The 20,456-nt window shown below is 36.4% G+C and overlaps 1 protein-coding gene across 1 annotated transcript; it reads left to right on the forward strand.

Moving 5' to 3' along the window:
• The first annotated feature begins 9,860 nt into the window (after positions 1-9,860).
• On the forward strand, positions 9,861-19,691 carry LOC147511609 (Thioredoxin superfamily protein). Its single transcript, XM_086603265.1, has 10 exons — positions 9,861-10,188; positions 10,279-10,323; positions 10,398-10,454; positions 10,542-10,611; positions 16,229-16,270; positions 16,473-16,546; positions 17,896-17,966; positions 18,224-18,309; positions 18,499-18,608; positions 19,545-19,691. Exons 1-10 carry the CDS (start codon positions 10,057-10,059, stop codon positions 19,605-19,607), a joined length of 750 nt encoding a protein of 249 aa, XP_086459391.1. The 5' UTR covers positions 9,861-10,056; the 3' UTR covers positions 19,608-19,691.
• Positions 19,692-20,456: the final 765 nt, after the last annotated feature.

Below are 20,456 nucleotides of genomic sequence, written 5' to 3' on the forward strand. Positions count from 1 at the left end.
GACATTAGGAGTGGCGCTGACGCGTGGTGCTGGTCAAAGTCAAAAAAAAATTGGGATGACATTTGTAATGGCACGTGACATTACCAATATCGCTCCGTATCTGCATCCAAATTGCCAAATTTGAACGAACAGGTTATACGACCGAATTTACTACCACCTATAGTTGGAATTCCGAAAAATTCCAAATTATTTCTTCAAAATTGAAGATTTTGACAAGTGATACTACCACCTAGAGATGCTCTTAGGACTTAAATCTTGTTAATCTACTACAAAATAAAACTTTTACAGAGAGAAAAAGGAGTAGAGACCAAATTTGCAATGAGCGATTTAGGGTTAAGTTTTTTGATGAAGACGAACGAAAATTTCACAAAGGCTTGCGACAAAATGGCATAATCAGTGAATACTACTTGCATGCTGGATTAAGCTATTTTAAGAGAGATATTTCGTTATTTGTTTTTCCTATGCAAATTAGTTTTTACATTTTATTTACAAAATCAGGAAATTATTATCCGGTTGAGGACGAGGAGGATATTGTCGCCGTACAAGTCCCCAATGTTGCCCTGTTGCATCAGCTGTCTCATTCTCAGATCCTTCTTCCTCGTCTTCCTCTCCTCCTTCATTCTCTTTGTCTTCCTCATTATCAACCACATCATTTGGCACTGGTACAGTGTTCTCCTCCTCAACAACATTCTCCTCATTATCAACCGCATCATTTTGGACTTGTACAGCGACAACATTCTTCTCGTCCTCAACTGGATAATAATCTCCTGATTTTATAAATAAAATGTAGAAACTGATTTGCATAGGAAAAAATAATAATGAAATACCTATGTTAAAATAGATTAATCCAGCATGCAAGTAGTATTCATTGATTATGCCCTTTTGTCGCAATCCTTCGTGAAATTTTCGTTTGTCTTCATCAAGAGAATTTTTTTTTATGGAAATCAATTTCGGACAAAAAACCCAACCCTAAATCCAGGGGCGGCTCAAGGCAATCGAGGGCTATGCAAAGTTCCAATAAAATTGTTACATTTTATAGATATGATTTGTTTACGTAATTTCATATGAATGCAAATACTTAGTTTATTTAACAAAAAATTTATAAGATAACAATTATTGTAAAAATTGATCGTATCATTTTCTTTTTTGAATAGTCTCTCCACAAATATTTTTTTTTATAACAAAAAAATTATAATATAACAATTATTGTAAAAATTGATCCTAACATTTTCTTTTTTCTTTCTTGAATAGTCTCTCCACAATTTTTTTTTTTTTTTTTTTTTTGAATTTTTTTATTGATAAAAAAAACAAGAATACAAAGTGGAGTAGAAACATAGGAGTGTTGTGAGGAATGAAGATCCTCACATACAGAGAGATCCAAGACAAAACACCATAAATATATGCAGAAGAGTGGAAGAATAAAAAAATGTCCTACACCTAATACCGTATCAGATCATGGCCAAACAATAATGTCACAAACTTGAAATTTCAATATATTTATTTAACAAAAAATTACACAAGAGAAAGAGAAATAAGAAGAAAAAGTAGAATTCTACACTAAATTAAACAATATAGAAAAACCAAATAAGACAAAAAAATAATAGAGATAAGATTGAAGTGTTGGCTTCAATGTTGATAAATTGTCATAGGGTGATGACGAAGTTTAATTAGTTATGGAGACGTGCCTGTTTATTTGTTAGAGAAAGCGAAAACGCGAGGGAAATGAAAGGGTTTAATGCGATTTTCTAATTTATAATTTTTCAATGTAAAACCGTTTATCTAACGGATTAAAATAAATGAAAAATAAATAGTGAGTTTTTTTTTTCACAATAAAACAATAATGGACTTAGGACTGTAGGTGGGCTATGATATAATGGGCCTCTAGGGTTGCAGGGCCTTAAGCGGCTGCTTATTTTGCTATAGGGTAGAATCGGCTCTGCCTAAATCGCTCATTGCAAACTTGTTCTCTACTCCTTCTTTCTCTTTCTTTTTGCAGTAGATTAACAAGATTTAAGTCCTAAGAGCATCTTTAGAAAAGACACTATCTTAGTATCAAACACTAAATTTTCAATAATTTATTGTTTTTTCATCTTTAGGAGAGACATGTTGATGAAAACACCAAATCGGTGAAAATTTGGTGTTTGCTTTGGTGTTGTATCAAATCTATCAGCTTTGGATAAACTGTGCGGTTTTGCGAACACCGCGTGGGTTTTGGTGTTAGTTTGGGTCTGTGTCTCGTAGTGTTTCGAACACCAAATTTTGATGTGTCGTAGTTTACCGAAAATCACGTGGGCTTGGCTTGTTCTCTTGTGCGGTTTTACAAAAGACATGTGTGGTTTGGTGGTCGAATATTTGATGTTTCTCCTGAAATTGTTTGGCGTTGGTTTGGTTTGGTTTGGTATTGGTTTGGTTTAAATATTTTGTGTTTTTCTTTAATGTTCTTTAGTTTAAAATCCCAGATCTATTGTTCTAACAGTTTTTTGAGAGATTTTGAAAAGAGTTTTGCTCACACAACTCTTCTCCTTTTGGATCTCTCATATGGTTTGAGTAGCTCTGGCTTTTGGTTGTTCAGATCTGGTACTCTTTGCAGTGGTTTGAAGTCGACTCCCAAGAGTTTGATATTTCATTTTCGTCATTGGAAGCAAGTTGTGTATGGGTTGTGTTTGCTGAGTTACCCCTATCATTTCCTATTGTTCAAATCTCAGGTTTCGTCTCCTCCATTCCTAACGCCATGGTGTATAGATACCTTGGTAAGGATTAATGTCAGGCCACCACCGCGCCGCATTAGTGCACTTGGTGGGACACTTCCTTTTGGAAGTGTTAATCTGACGATTTGGATCTTCGGGTCTTGGTTTGTGACCTTTGGGTTTTTGTTTCGGAAGATATGGGTTGGAGTTTTGTGCATTGGAGGGATGAGAGTGCTGGTTGCAAGGTGGATACAGATAATGCATTTCAAGCTTGATGGTGGCGGATTGGAGATGATGCTTTTAGGAGAAGTTTACTTGGGTTCACTTTTAGAGCATTTGCAATGCAGGGGAAAAAAGGGGGTTTGTGACTATTTTCCCCAGTTCAAAACAAGGTGAAACCTTCCACCGAGATAGTGACTGACTTGTTAACTTCGGACGGGATGTTGAATTCCGTCTGGATTACAAAACTCACCAGACGGAATCTAACATCCCGTCCGGAGTCCCAACGGCTAGTTTACCAACGGTCAAAAAGTCAGAACGGTAAAAAACGGTCAAAATAAAAAACTTTTATATATATACAACATTTGTTTCATTTCAACTCACACTTCCAACAATCATATATCATATTTCTTATTCTTTAAAATCAGTTCTTAAAAAAAACAAAATATCAAATGGCATCAACTCAAGCATCTCAAGCAAGTGGTAGCACTCAAGCAAAAGCGAAAACTCACTTTAGCATGTCCGATGATCAAGCTCTATGTCTTGCTTGGATAAAAATTAGTGAAGACTCCATTGTTGGTGCTTTCCAAAATGCAAAAGGATTTTGGAATCGTGTAACAAACGAGTTCAATCAAGCACGTGGGTCGGATAGGTCTTCCGATTCAATTAGCGGTAGGTGGAAATATATTTAAAAATGATGAACAAGTTTGTCGCAATTGTGAATGTGGTGGAGGCTCAACATGCAAGTGGTACAACAATACAAAGCCGGGTAATTACAACTTTGTCAATTTGGAATTTATTGATTATCTTAGTCTTAGTCTAATTATTTCCGTCTTAGTCTAATTATCTTAGTGTATTTATTATTTCCATTTTAGTTATAGTCTAATTATTATCTTAGTCTAATTATTATTTTAGTTTAATTATCTTAGTCTTAGTTATTATTTTAGTCTAATTACCACTATTTTATTTTTTAGTTGTCCAAGACAAGGATGACGTACCAACTACAAGAAAAATCGGCTTTTTCACTTGATCATTGTTACGTTATGCTCAAGGATAATCCAAAGTGGAGTAACATTTTTGAGGCAAGGTCAAGCCGCCCCACAAAGGGAAAAGGTCACAAAAATGATGGTGAAGATTCAACTTCTAATTCACCAAGTGTTGGTGGAGTTGAATTGGAGGGTTCTCAAGAAATAGAGCGTCCAAAAGAAATGGAGCGTCCTCTTACATCGAAGAAAGCCAAGTCCAAAAGGAACCAATAAAAATCAATTGGTATGTTGGAGGGTTACTTTACACGTTTAGAGGATACATTTTCACAGGATGCAAATGAAACACAAAAATGCTTAGAACTTAGGGAAAGGGAACTTGCATATGGTTAAAGAACTGTGATGGCAAAAGAAAAAAAAAATCGGATTCAAGCAGAAAAAAATCAAGTTCAATTGGGAAAAAATCGGCTTCAAAAGATGCAATATGAAGCTAAGATTTTATGGACCAATACAAGTGTCCTCCATCCCGATACCGCTTTTATAATCGAGCAACAACAAGCTGAAATACGTGCTGAATGGGCAAGGGCTAGAAGTGGTTCTAGCTCTAACTAAGCTTATGTAATATCTAGTATTTTATTTTAATTAAAGCACTATGTATTTTAATTAATGCACTATATATTTTAATTTCAATGTCTTTTTAATTAATGCACTATGTATTTTAATTTAATTGTATTTTTAATTAATGAACTATGTACTTTTATGTAACTATTTTTTTTTTAATTAATGCACTATGTATGTTATGTCCAATATAATTATTTTCATAGAAATACAATTACCAATAAAATTAAAATACATTGTAATATAGTTCATTAAAACACAACTCATTAAACACATAAGAACTTATAAAAAATACATAGGAAATACATAGGAAATACGTTGGAACTTAATAGTTCACGTTAGAAAATACATAGGAAATACACTTTCATTTCCATTTTAATTTTCGCCTCCTTCTCCCTCATCTGGATCCGACCAATTTGGATCATAAATTGGTACCGGATCTGCTGTTTCTTCAATACCAGTCCAATTAAAAACATGTTCAACTAAGTCCTTTTGAAGATTAGTATGTGTAACTTCATTTCTGATCTTATTTTTGCTTCAATCATCTGATAGACAAAATGAAAACCATCATCTTCTGAAAAAGAGCGCGGTATTGTTTCTTTCCTCTGACCTTTCCAATTCCAAACTCCACTTTCACGTTCATTCTCAACAATCATATTATGCATTATAATGCATGCCTTCATTATGTCTCCAAGAACAACAACACTATGACAATGCGTAGAAGCCTTAACAATATGCCATCGTACCTGCAAAACTCTAAATGTCCTTTCAACATCCTTTCTTGCAGCTTCTTGACATTGAGTAAAGATCTTTTCATGCTTATTTCTTGGATAACGAATGGCTTTAACAAATGTGCCCCCTTTTGGGTAAATACCATCAGCAAGATAATATCCCATATCATAGTCATTACCATTCACATTAAATACAACAGCAGGAGCCTCACCTTTCTATAATGATTCAAAAACATGAGAACGATGAAGCACGTTAATGTCATTATGCGAACCTGGTAAGCCGAAGAAGCAATGCCAGATCCAATAATGTTTGGCTGCAACGGTTTCAAGTATCAAAGTTGGTTCCTTCTTGTACCCTACCTGTGTTCCAACCCATCCACTTGAACAATTCTTCCACACTCAGTACATACAGTCGATTGATCCAAGCATTCCTGGAAAACCCCTTGCCGCATTTTCAGCTAATATCCTAGCAGTGTCTGCCTCAGTTGGTCGTCTTAAGTACTCTTCCTCAAACGCCGTGATTATTGCATTGCACCAACGCTTCATAGATACATTTGCTGTGGAATTTCCAATTTGTAAATACTCATCCGTTGAATCAGAAGAACAACCAGTTGCTAATTGTGCAACTGCAGCTAGTCCCTTCTATAACCTATAAATTGCTTGCCGATCCAATCCATCCACCTTGTCTTTAAAGTAATTGTCGAATGATGCAACAGTATGCAACATATACATAAAAAGCTCTCTTGTCATCCTGTACCTTCGTCTAAACTTATGAGGAGGCCACCTACAAAGTGTTGTGAAGTAATTCCTCATTATCTTTTGTTTACTGAAATCACCACCATTTCTAAATGTGTACTCTCTGCCCTTCACAGATCCACCGCGTTTGTCTGTATCCACACCTTCAATTTTAATGGCTGCTTGAGTCATTAATGCCCCAGTAGTAGATAATAACTGCAACCTCCTCCTCCTCCTTCGCCTTATCATATCATTATGTTCATCTCTTATTCTTTCCATGTAGTCATCTTCTTGAAAGTACCCGGAAGACGACCGGTAAAACCCAAGGCACTAACTTCTACTAGATCCTCCCCATAACCTTTGGTTATATGCAATTATTTCTTCTCTAGACATTTTTCCTATTTTTAGCTTGGTTGTGGGGAAGAAGATGGCTGTTTGTTTGTTTGATCTAAAAGAAAGAAGAGTAAAACGAAATATGAAATGTAAGGTCACATGTGATACTTCGATTTTGGTCCACTTACCAATTGACAATACATTTTATCATATTTTTGTTCACTCTCCAAGTGACAACACATTGTATCCAAATGTCTATCCAAATGTACCCTCAATAATTCCAATGGGCCACCATCCCCATCCATAATTCCAATGTTTGGAATAGTAAAAGATGTAGTGAGAAGGACTTAAAAACCAGATGGGATGTTACATTCCGTCTCGGTCTAAAAAAACCAGACGGGATGTTACATTCTGTCTCGGTATCCCCATACACTATTCCTGTCAGAACCAACCTACCTACAAAAATGAATGATATTCCATCAAAATTTTCTGTTTCAACAAAGACAGTAAATTAGTGAAACGAATGTAAATTTTTTGGAAACATACGAACTTATAAATTTTTAATTTTTTTTGCCATAACCTCATTTGTTTTATTGACATATTCATATCCAAAACCTACTAATATACTTTGAAAATAATAAATAAGACAAACAACAATCATGAACAACACCCAAGTCTAACACAGAAACTCGATAAAAAAACTAACTTGTAATTTCTAAAAAATTTGGACATAACCTCATTTGTTTAATGACATATTCATATCCAAAACTCATCAAAGAAAAACCTGCTAATAAAAAAGTGATTACAAACAACAATCTCAAACGCCATAAGACAAGTAATGGCGCACAGTTATTACAAACTACAAAAAAATATCTACTGAGACCTCCTCCCCCTACGAGAAGGCTCGGTCGAAGAGCTCTCCCCCATACGTCGTTGTCGCCTCTCTGGTTGAGGTTGAGCTTGAGCTTGAGGTACTCCACTTCCACCATTCTCCAACTCTTGCACACGTCTCTGAAGCTGCAAAGTTCGATTTCGCTCTTCTTGTAAGTATTCAAAACTGCGACGAGAAGACTCCATGAAGGACTCACGCATGACATAACTGAGAGAGCTATAGTTAAGGAGCTCCGACCTTACTTCATCATGTTTAACAAAACAAATGCATGTTAGGGGTTATAGTGAATACTAATAATAACAAATCATGAATAAATTCAAATCATACTAACCTCGGCTAACTGCTAAAACTATACTGACAAATCTGCTATCATTGCGGCATCTACTGGTGGAATAGGTATTCTCATATCTTGCCCCTGAGAAGTAATCATGCTCCAATGCCAAAGGTCATCATCATCAAATATCTGTGGAGTTATTTGCGGCATCTGAATATCATGAAACACCACGGGGGCGTGGATGGGGCAACTCCACTTCTCCCTGGGGAAATGAATGTCGGGCCTCAATGCTCCGTATAACCCTTCAAAATTGGTGCCCCGTATAACGCACCTAGCAAGAGACCTCGATCAACCCTCTTCCAATATAAGTCATAGTCTCCCCGTAAAATGAAAGGCGATCGTCCGGCCACTCATTTGGGTTTGCTCTATAGTGTGAAAGAAGCGGCGGGAAGAATATCGAGGTCATCATATCTATGGGTGGTGGGTAAGGTATAACAATCTCTCCAGATACTTACCGCCAACATCTGTCCCCAAGGTACCATGCAGTGACTGACCCTATAAGTATCATTCGCCGCTGATAAAGGAATCTTGCTCTATGACACATATAGGATAGTCTACGGTACTCAGTGTTCTCTGGAACATCTGGAATATCCGCATAAGTGATCTGAAAGATGAAGGACTCGACCCAAGGTTGCCACTCAATTCGGGTAGCTCCTAAAAGCTCAATCTGCTGACAAGTGTTATGAATATTATGCGATAGGTCTCCATACCCCCTCTACCTACGATGAAGCCCCCATGCTTGAATACGTGGAATCAGGTCATGAGTCTCATCCTCTTCCAACCTTTTCAACACATGATGCATCACACAAAAATGTTCGTACCACCAATACTGCCATCAATAGATAAAATACAATATCAATATATATATAAACATGTCAACATTAATAATTAGATATATAAAATGAAATGAAACAATAACTTAATAAATAAGACTTATCGGTATAATCCAAACAAAGCCGCACAAATTGCCTTTAGTGGCTTTCGTCTCAACTGCGAGGTCTAGCCAGCGGTAAAGGTATGCCAAGATGGATTGACCCGGTCCATAATCCCACATTCTCTCTACGCCCGGGCAGTGACCATCCACCCGATCGTAAATAACTATCGATATCCAAATAATACTGCACCAACAAAGTAGAAGAGGAAGGCATGTACATACTCGTGGATCGACTCCTCACCAATATGATAGTCTTTCGGCTTCTCCTTGAGTCTATTCAAATATCTCGAAGTAAACCAACTCATATTTATAGCTCCTCCCTTAAACTGCTCAGCCGATAATCTCAAAAACCCGTCTTGCTCATCATCTTCAACCAAATCAAAATCTTCAAAGAAACTCATTGCCGTAGTAAAAACCTCTAAAGTTTCATCAAAAGGAACGACATCTCCATAACCAATTGGGATACCCGTGAGCACTGTGAAATCAAGAGGGTAAATGGAATGTGTGGGTAGTTTGCCACCACCGCTCAACTATCCCAAACAACAACGCTTGATCATTTTGTCCCAAATTAGAATTCAAAAAGTTCTCAAATGGTGTGGCGGATATAATGTCGGTAACCGTGACAAAATTAGGATCTGTTTTTTATTTCATACAACGCCACCACGACACAACATTTGAAAGTGCACAACGCACTTTCCATAGGTGTACTTCCTACATTCAACCAACACACAATACGATATAATTACAACTATTTTTTTTTAAAACAATGCGACAAATTCAAACTAATTATACAACAACAAACTTGATATAAACTAACATAAATAATAATAATTAACATAAAAAAAAATCAAAAACTTACTTGAGATTCCGCCACTTGATTTGCTACGTGTCGGACCGATGTTGACACTAATGGTGGGTGTTCCTCGATTTCACAACGCGGTGGAAAATTGAACTCAAGTTCAATTTTGTCCTCCTCGCCCACATTACGTGTTCTTGACGACGATCCTTTTTGCCCATTTTTTTTTGGAAATTTTGACATTTTCAAACCATCGGGAATGCTCTTCATGTGGTGAGGTTGGTGGAGATGCATTGGGGATGGGGTGGAGAAGTCATTAGGAATGGAAGTTTGTGTCAAAAGCTTGTTAATGGAGGCTAGAAAATCGCAATTTTGGCTGGGAAGGAAGTGAAAATGGAGTATGTTCGCGTCTGTTCATAGAGTCATCAGGTGGGATGTTACATCCCGTCTTGTTATAAAATACCAGACAGGATGTTACATTCCGTCTCAATAAAAAACCTCCAGACGGAATCTAACATCCCGTCCGAGATAATTTATTCACCTTTGCATTGCACAGCTTTATCTTATTTTTGACCGTTTTGGTGAAAAGGGGGTAAATAAGTGATGAGATGTCGGTGAATAATGGGGGAACTTTCACCTGCATTGCAAATGCTCTTAATAATCTGCTTTGGCTTATTTGCTTGTTGTATTTGTTGTACTAGTTTATGAATAAAAAAAAAATCTCTCCTAATAAAGATGCTCTAAAAAAAGTAATAATAACTAACAACACTTCTGAAATCAATCAGCCATAAAATATGGATGCGCTGCAATGGGTGTCAGAGCCATTCTATTTCTTCCACTTTCTAACATTCTTCTCCTACTTCGTTTTCCGCATTTCCATTTCACAATACCTCTCTCCACATTTCTCTACTCGTCTTATTCACCGCGTAATTAATTAATTATTCACCACTCTTTTACTCTAAATCCACTTTGTTTACTTATTATTATCTGATATTGTGTTTTTTTTTGGTCTTCAGGAAATCCAATCACTTTTGACTTTTTTGGTGTTGACTGTAATTAAGGTAAGACTTTTAAGATTAAAAAAAAAAAAAAAAAATTTACAATGTATATGTAATTCAATGCTTTGGATTTGTAGCTAGTGAAAGAGGAGACGTGGGAGGGATTTATAGCTGATGCTTTGTTTTTCGCAAAGGTATTATTATTATTATTATTAGTCTATTGCTTTAGTATGAAAGTTATCGCGTTTTATGGACATGGATGGATGTTGTTACTTTTGTAGGGATTTCTTATTGTAGTGACTTTGATATTGGATTTTCACTTGGCTCTTTGTTATGGCGTCAGTTTCTTTGGTAAGCATTTATGCTTTATTTAAAGGATGTTTATTAAGAAAAAAATATAAGCAAACATGGTTAAGTGTATGGCGTTGTGGACGAAATACTGTGGAAATAGAGTGGAAGTATATATTATGTCTTGTCGCATAACATCTTGAGTAAGGATTTTTTCTACATTTAATGGTTTTTATTAATGAAATATGAAACATAAAAGTTAAAGTAAACTATAGATCAATCATTAATCTGTGATTTGATTGATTTTAGTGTAAGTGATGCATTCTAGGGTTCTCCATATTGGTTTGTGTGTTGATAGGCGTTTTTAGAATATTGTTTGATTGCTATTTTTGATGTTTTTACAATAGATTATTTTTAATTCCGAAAATTAGGTATTTTAGTTTCTAAAATTAAGTCAGAAGGCTAGCTTCTAAGTTCATAATTCCTTCAGTCTATATATTGAGTTGTAGGCCTTTGGCTACACTTGGTTGTTGATTAAATAAATTTTGTTTTTGTGTGAGGAAGGTTTCCTCTCTTGTGTGTGTGTTTTTGCTTGATTAATTGCAGCATCTCTTTTGTGATTCCCTTCTTAATTTGTGGGTTTCAAGTCCGGTTGTCACACACAACAATTGTAGTGGCTCACAAGCAACTAGTTTGTGATTCTTCAGCGTCACGTTCATAGCCTTATTGCACTCAAGTGCATCAGTAAGCAATCAAACTTAGTTGAAATGGATGACAACCCTGGGCAGGTAACTGTTGGTAGTTGTAGCCATGGAACTCTATTACTATTGATTGATTGCCTATGTGTGTTCATTTTTTTCCACCACACAAACAGTTGACTCGCCGTCTAAGTAAGTGCGTCTGGCAATTAGCAGACTGTTGCACTTCAATTAGCACCTGATGTCAGGCAGGAAACAGTTTGTGTTGTTTTCTGTAATTCTTTCCAGAAGTTGTTGGTCCCCTTCTTTGACTCTTGATCCTCGTGTCTCTTTCTAGTAGCACTTTTGGGGTAAATGGTAGTCCGGAAGATGTCCCTCAGAATTGCATCTTGTAGAAGTGAAGATTATAACATGGTGTAGATTGAAAATCCACCTATGTGGTCTATGAAATGATAAACGTTTTTGTTGCCTTTTAAAGAACGAACTGAATGTGAAGGGTTCACGATCTGTACACTACAACGTTTAAAATTGTAATGGCTGCAGTTTTGAATGAGGCCTGTTGTCGAAGTTCCCTTGCCTTCAAATTTTCTCGTGTCTATTAAGGAAAATGTACAATTTTTTGTAAACAAGTGGCCAAGGTAATATTTGGATCTTAGGGTGTGTTTGTTAACGGGCAAACTTCTAGTGGGAAAATATAAGATTTGTCAGTGTTTTCCCATTATAGATTTGCCAGGCAAATCTCTAGTGGGAAAATTTCAGTTTGCCAGTGTTTGTTTGCAAAAATTTATAGTGGAAAAATATGAGATTTGTTAGTTTTTCTAGTGTTTATTTACATGGTTTTTCTCTAGTGGCAAATGATATTTCAACTTTTTGGAGATATTTTTTTTGGATTTCAAACTCAAATGAAATATAACAAAAAAAAATAAAAATTACTAAATAATTTAAATTAAAGACAAATTTAGAATGATTATGAGAGAATGCGTAACATAATATTAGCATTGAGAAAAAAATCTTGTAAAAGTGTATTTGTTTGCAGAAGATTCATCTTCACCTTGGAAATATCTAGGAAAGGTGGTAATAAAATAAAAAGTATATGAACTCTTTTTGGAATTTTATCGAACAAATAATGCATAACAGTTTACCAAAACTTAGCAGAGTAGCAGCATACGTAAAGTGATAATAGAATCCTTACAAAGATATTCATTATGGTAATGCATATCGGATTTGTATTCATTTACTTCATCAAAACCACAACTAAGATATGCGGCCAGGCCACATGCACAGAGTGATAGAGCCCCTCATGATCCAAGTCACCCTATCAAGTTCTAAAAAAGGTTAAGCATTACAATGTTACACAATATAAGTGCTGACACTTCAGTCAACAATTGACATAGCCAGACACCTTCAGGCCGAAGAAGGGAGAAAACCAAAACGAATCAAGGCAATGATGCCCAATGAGACCATGCCCCTTATGGATGACTTACTATACAACCCAAACACAGAAAAAAACTCGAGGATTAGACTTAGTAGCACACACATTCACGCAATACACCAGCAGCAGCCCAGTAGCAGCAGCATCGCAACACATCACCAGCAGCAGCAGCGCGCAGCACACCACCACCACTCCACCACACTAGCACACACACCACCACCACTCCACCACACTAGCACACACCACAGTCCACCACTACCACACACATAGCAGCACACACACCACCTACTCCAGCCCACTACACACTCACACAAAGACTCAACAAGCACACACACAACCTACTGCACCAACATCAGCAAACACATATAAAATCACAAACATATACAATAAAATATCCAAAAGTAACAACAATGCCACTTGTTCTAGCATAGAAACCGAAAAACAAGGTTGCATCAAAAGTAACAACATATAGTTCAAACATAGAAACTGAACAAATTAATGAAGTATACAAATTCATGTACTCAATAAATGAAACAAACAAATTGATACAAACATACATGCATGAATAACAATCCATACAACTAATGTATTCAACCAACAAAGCAATAACAATCAACCATTCTAAAAATAATTATAACCATTAATCAAAACAAAACCAACATTAATTAATTAAACTAGTATGCAAGTCCATCTATTCCAACAAAAACCTCGACTTCTTAAACTTCCCCACGCGACAAAGTGCACAAATAATCGTATTATAAGCATACACATCAGGTTTACAATGGAACCGATTTCATATTGAAGAAATGACTAAACGAAGTCCAAAAATCAAACAAGAACAAAAAACAACAACCACTAATCATCGGTTTAACAGTCGTGAACTACACTACAATAAAAAAGGCCTTAACAACAACCCATTCAAGATTCTATCACTTTGCATTGGTTCTCAATCTCTCAAACATTGGTGGGGGCCTTTAAAATCAAAACCAAAATGAAAGCAAACTAAATTAAAACCTAAAAAATGAAATTAAAACCAAAACTTATCTGACAGCGCGCAGTGAGAGCTGGAGGTGGAGCTGGAGAACAAATATTAAATCTGAGAAAGATAGAAACAAAAAAAAAACAGTGAAAAAATGTGCGACAGAGAGATTGAGAGAAAGAGAGACCGAGAGTTTGAGAGTTTGAGAGAGAAAGAGAGACCAATAGTTTGAGAGAGAAAGAGAGACCGATAGTTTGAGAGAGAAAGAGAGATGTGAGATGAGAGATGAGAGCGTGAGAGAATACCTGAGAAGAGAGCAAGTTGATCAAGCGAGAGAGGCGACAATGAGAAAGAGAGAAGAGAGATCGAGGGAGAGGGAGAGGGAGAGGGAGAGGTGTTTCTATTTTCCTTGCACTAGTGGGAAAATACTGGGTGGCTAATCCAACTTTGGGGGGAGGTATTTTCTATTTTCCCACTTCTAGTGGGAAAATTTGATTTGCCGGCTAATTCTAAATAGTATTTGCCAATGCCTTTAAATACATCCAAACACTGGCAAATGGTGCTTCTAGTGGGAAAATACAATTAGCCACCCCCATTTGCCAGTTAACAAACACACCCTTAGTGGTTGGTTCCACAGATTAGGATAAATTGTATAAGTGTTCATGAAGTAGAAATAGCTTTGGTGGCACTAAGTAGCTAATTTTGGTGTGTATATGGTATAGAAAATAGTTGCTACAAAACAAAACTAGGTAGCTTTGTATGTGAAAGATATTTGTTTGTATCATTGCTTCGGTTTTATATCTTTTTACTCCTATGTTCAGCAAGAAACTATTTCGAGCTACTAGCTGTTCGCATAAAAAATTTCCTTATCTAAAATCTGTCACAAGTCTTTTAGCATGTTTGTACTACTTTCCTTCTTATCTTTACTCGTCAATTAGATTGTAGGAATATTGAACGTGGAATTATTAGTGAAAGTAAGTGAAAGATCTCCATAGTTGTGGAAAACTACACATTGTTTGTTTTTAAAAAAAAAATTATTTATTCCTTTTTATGAAATAAAACCTTTAATTTCATGCATGACATCCAACGCATAAGCGATGAGCTTAGCCAGACTGGACACCTTGAAGCACCAATTTCTAAGCATGGAAAAGGCATATAAGGCACATTCTTTTCGAAGAAAAGACTAATTACGTGCTTGATATGCCCAATTTCTGAAACTGCTTGCAAACATTGATCCCGCTGCAAGGTGCATATACGAGTGACTTTTGGAGGATGATAAGGCTGCTAAATCTACAATAACCTTTATGGATCTTGATCAGAAATTGTATATAAGCAGCAACCATCTTCTAAGGAAATGTCTGGGGCTGTTAGTCAAGCACTCAAGCATATGGAGGAAAATCTGAAACATACGTATAACTGCTAGTTGAGCAATTTAAGACTTTTAGGTTGAAAGAGCCAAAACCTGTTTTAGATCATAGTGGTCACATAACCACAAATGCAAAAGAATTAGCTAAAGATAGCTGGAATAATAACTGATTTATTAACATAAGAAACACTTGTGTTCTAGCGATTTTTTTTTTCTTCTCTAAATTGTACTTGACTTTGATAATGAGATAAGTGTTAGAGATCAGTAAGAGAAACAAAATCATATATTTGTAGGGTTATTTGTTCCCCTATACATTTGTAATTCAGAAACCTGAAATAAGTTTTCTCGGGCCTCTCAATCTTGGTGAGAATTGGTGCTTTGCCATTACGCCATTGCTTAATTCCTTCCACTAAGAGAGTCCCTTTTTTAGCACCCTTGTCTGCTCTTATCTTCACTTCTATCCATGTACTGGTGATGTGCATCCAGGCTTTTTGCTTCTTGATCGTATCTCACTTGGCTCTGACCTTCCAACTCACGTTGTTGCTTTGAAAAGCCTTAGCTGTCGCCACTGAAGCAGTTTCAATCCGCAAGTGATGCAACCACATTTCCATGGATTTACTGATCCTCTCAACAAGGGCTATACTTTCTGCTTCATAGCAAGTAGTCACCTCCATGTCTCCATGTATGTAGTACGTACCAAGCACCATACCTTGACTGTCTAGGTAAACTACCGTCACATCAGTAATACAAACGATACAAGCAACCAGTTTGTGCTCTAACAGAAAACCTTGTATAATATGCCTCTTCCATCATGGTGTGGCAGGTGGCTCAAATTTCACTTCGTATTTGGTGCAAACAACACATCTGTAGGAGAAATGTAATTTCACTTTGCAAAAGAATTTTCACGATTCCAGTGCCTACGGTATTACAAATTTGCAATACATCTTATCTGTTATATCAATTTTATGGTCTCCGGTTTTAAGCTCCTTGTTTTCAACCAAATAATATGTGAATTTTGTCACGAAGATGAAGCCATGTCTTTTCACCTAGCATTTGCATGACAATCAACTAGCAAGGATTGTGGAGCAACATATATTCATGAAGTTTAATGATTTACATTTTACCAGCAAATGAAAATACTTCATCTGTTTATTCTCAATTTAGAGACTTTTTCCAGCTGACTTTTCTTTGGTGTCATTTTGCAGTGATATATGCTCTAACTCAGCAACCACTTCATGAAGGACTAGGTATGTAGTAACTTTTACAAATGTACACCTGTTGTATTGGTTTCAATTTAAGGAATTAAAAGTACGATGAAGGGCATTTCTATTTCTCCTCCATCCCCTCCCTATATCTGTCATCTGGACTTCTATTTTGTATATAAGAAGCATTTCTTGTTGGAACAGTTAGTTATAAAAAGTTTCATTCTTTATTGTATTGACTTTTTAGGTAATTCGAGTAAGTTAACACCGTTGCAGTTGGAAGTCTTATTGACAGAAGGCAAGACATCCAGATTTTGGCTGGTTAGTCCCTCAGACTTGTTCCAAAGCTTCCTTATATTTCTTGGTCTCTCTGACAGTTGATAACCTGGGTGGGATTCATTTACCAATTGTTAGAGTTCCAAGACATCTCCCGACCCCCCCCCATACAAGGCCGTAATTCCTTTTTCTCTCCAAATTTTCTTCTTCATTAGCAATATTTTTTACTCCAATGAAAGAAATATTTTAATAGCTGGGTGGAGCTGTAGTAACTTTTTGTAATTTGATTACTTGTCACATGTTTCTCATGCATTGAATTTTATCTCACTGACTCGACGGTTTCTCATACGATCGTGTCATCCTTAAAAAGTGTTATTAGTTACTGGGGAAAGTTCTCTTAGTATTAATTTAACTATTTAAAGAATGTTTTTTTCTTTTTTCAACCTTATGTCCAAAAGTATTTAATTTCCAGCAGTATATCCTCTGAAACAGCCATGTATGCATTGACAATTCGAGGAACTGCTTCTCGTTGGAAGCAAATCAATTAAACATTTGAGTTCAAAAAATGTCTTCAGTATGTTTTGTAAAAAGGAAAAAAGACCTAGAAACTCATTTCTCACAGGTATAACACAAATGCTATAACAAAATGGAAAAAAAGGAAGCCAATAGTTATCCACGTGTGTTGATCAAACCGTGTAAAGAATCATCATTTGCATTAACAAAGCCTTACTCCATGCATTTGTGGAACAGGAGGTGAAATGATAAGATTCTCTTCCAGTCTTCCATCATCCGTATCTTCCCGTTTCTTTCTTTGGCAGTATTTTCATTCAAAACATATATGTTCATTCTTTTTCTTTCTATTTCTCTTAATGCTATTAATAGTCTATTGTATTACTGAGGATCTTGAACCTGCACCGATGCATTCAGAAAACAAAGGCTCTCCTCTACCTCCCTAACTTTGTTATCTTTCATTTTAGTATTTCTTGATCTTATAAATGGATGAATGAAGCTTTATGCGTAGGAGAGAGTGAACTTTGGCAAAGAAATAAAGAAGAAGAGAAGAGACTAGAAGGAGAGGAAGAAGAAAATTCAGAAAGAAGAATGCTAAACTTAGTTGCCTTAGGTTGCACATCTCTTTTATTGGTACTAGCGTAATAGTGGTCACATACACAATAAAGATAAATGTTAACAGAAAGGAATCTTCCTTTAGACCATCGGAACATCAAAATTATAAGAAAGAAGAGAACTAATACAGGAATGTATATAAAGTTGGCAGGATAGAGATATATATTTGAAACTTATTAAGGGTTTTGACCAACATAAACATGTATACATACGGATAGCTCAAGCGTACGTGGATATTAACAATCAATGGCATTCTCATTGCTTTCCAGGTTGAATTTCAAGCCTCATGGTCATCTGCCTGCACACGTACGAGCCAGTACTTTTCTGATCTCTCAATAACGTAAGTTTCTGGCATTATCCCGTGTAAAAAATATGCTTCAATCTATTCATGTAAGCATGTTGTGTCATCACCATCATCCTGCATGCCTTGTCCCAACAGTGGGTTTGCCTAATCAGAAACTTGCAAGATTTGACTAAATTGACTCTTCCATTAGATTTTATTTTACTCTTAGCATCTCAGTGTCATTGTCAGCACCGGCCCTCCATCTTAAGTAATGACTGATAATTCCACATTCTTATATTGATAACTTCTACCAGATACTCAAACAAAGATTTGTCTTTTGGGATAGTGGATCTTGGTCTATTCCCAAATGTTGCAGAAAAATTTGGAATATTTTTAGGAGGTAAGTGTTACTCATCTCATCATACTCTTAAGCTTTAACAGATTAACATGCATCTTTTAATTGTACCACCTTATTTGAATAGCCATGTTACTTCATTTGAATATACTGATACACTGACTTCCAAGTTTTTCATTGACATTTTTTTTTCCTTTTGTTCTCCTGTTTGCGATCCTGCGTATAATCTTGTAGTGAACATGGGACAACTTCCGACTTATATATTATTTGACAATGGAGTGGAGGTGGAACGTTTCCCTACTGTTGATTTTGAAGGAAAATCTTCTCACCCACCCATGACCAAGGTATGTTCTGCACTCACTTTTTAGTTTACCTTTGCATTTGTGACATATAATTAATGTAGATTTAATAGCTATATACTTTGTATCATTCTTTTGCACATGATAGACCCATCTTGATATATATGTATGTGGGAAAAGATGCAAATGAAAGGTGTCCCTTAATAATCTATGGAGACTTTCACACTCCATATTCCCAAAAACAAATCTGTGCCTATGCTTCAGCAAGTTGCTTATGGAAGAAGTATATACGTTTCAGGAGTTGGGTCAAGAAACGAGCACTCTTCTATATGATCATCCATATCAACATGTCCTACTGGCAGCCTATTTCCAGTCACAGGATATGAGGCTCTACTAGTTTATGGGAACACATTGCATTGATCTGAATATAGGATTTGGTTAGGCACTCTTGACTGCATTTATGGAAAAACCCATTAGGGGCATTGCCCTACCAAATGACCATAGGCATTCCACTACACTGTTATCAACCTTTTCTATTTGGAGAGAATGAAATCAGTGTTCTAGTCTAAATTCCAAGATGCCCTGTCTCTTTTCTGCCTCCCCTTCTAAGGATCCCACTCTTTAGACCTTCTCTTGGACGGTTCAGCCCACTTGGCCAGTTGGCCATGAACTTTTTGCTGACCCCGGCCTTCACACAGATATCAATGAAAACATGGAACACTCGAGCTTAAATGGGAATTGCTCTTCAATGATTAGAATCACCAGTCATTATTTAGGATGAGCAAGTGCTCTCGAGTGCATGTCAAATCCTGAATTTAGTTTGTAAACACGTGATACTTCAGAACTAGTTAACATGTAGTGTTCAGCTTGCATATCTATTCCCGCCTAATCTGTGTTCACTTTGGAGTATTCTTTTCTTTTCTGTTGGATTTGAGTGTGGGAACGATGAAACATAGTCTGACACCCCACTTTTTTATGCAGAGACTTCTTTGCCAACATTTTGAGCTCGATCGACACCTTATCGAGTACATAAACGTGAAATAGACGTTAGCTTTTGAAATGTGTACAGATTTGTGTAAGATTAAAAATGGTGAAACATCAATGAAGCAATTTTGTATTGTTTGGAAATCAATGTCTAACCTGTATTTATTTATATTTTTCGATAATCAGTGTCTAACCTGTATGGCTATATTGTGTTACTTATGATTCAGTAACTGTTACTGAAATAGGCTTGCTACAGAGTTCAGATGCTCATAGCTCTAAGAATATAATCAGTCATTACATCACATCATATTAATTGGGTCTTAGGGACATTATAGGACAGCTTTTAGGGCTAAGGAAATATATATATATCATCTTGCCTACAGGCAGAAATATTTTACTGCAATGTGGGGTGGTTTCACGGGAAGTCAGCTTACACTCCAAGCAAGGTGCGTGCAACGCATTCACTCCCAAAATGTTCCCAAACAACAAAAAAGGCCTATGAATTTACTGCTTCCCAGGCTCTTTATTATTATTATTTTGGTAAAAGCTTCCCATTGCAACAATAAAATCGGTGGACCTATTATGATTGCCACAGCCCACACGCGAACTTGTGACACATTTGATCTTTTTTCTTGTTAAAAAACTTACGGCCCTGCGGCTATCTTTTTCCCTTCTTGGTTTAATCTCTTCAGTTTTGCTTCATCAGTGTATGTGTTAGGAAGAATATACTTCAGTTCACCGTTTCTTTGTTGGGGTTAGAACTGTGTAACCAGAGCGATCCAAGACCGACAAGTGATCCCCACCCATCACCCCCAACCCCACAACCCCCTCCCCTCACCTTGTTTAGAAAGGTTCAGATCCTGGGTAGATGTCTGGTAGGAGTCTTGAAGTCGGGATGGAGTCTACACA

This window comes from Coptis chinensis, chromosome 3 (genome assembly GCF_015680905.1).
Source record: "Coptis chinensis isolate HL-2020 chromosome 3, ASM1568090v1, whole genome shotgun sequence".
NCBI lineage: Eukaryota > Viridiplantae > Streptophyta > Magnoliopsida > Ranunculales > Ranunculaceae > Coptis > Coptis chinensis.

Bases quoted from the DNA above. Each gene is read 5' to 3' on its own strand.
- LOC147511609 (XM_086603265.1), top strand. From the start codon at position 10,057: ATGGATGCGCTGCAATGGGTGTCAGAGCCATTCTATTTCTTCCACTTT. The intron at 16,271-16,472 runs GTATGTAGTAAC...TTGACTTTTTAG, and splicing joins ACCACTTCATGAAGGACTAG to GTAATTCGAGTAAGTTAACA. The intron at 18,609-19,544 runs GTATGTTCTGCA...TTTTTTATGCAG, and splicing joins CTCACCCACCCATGACCAAG to AGACTTCTTTGCCAACATTT.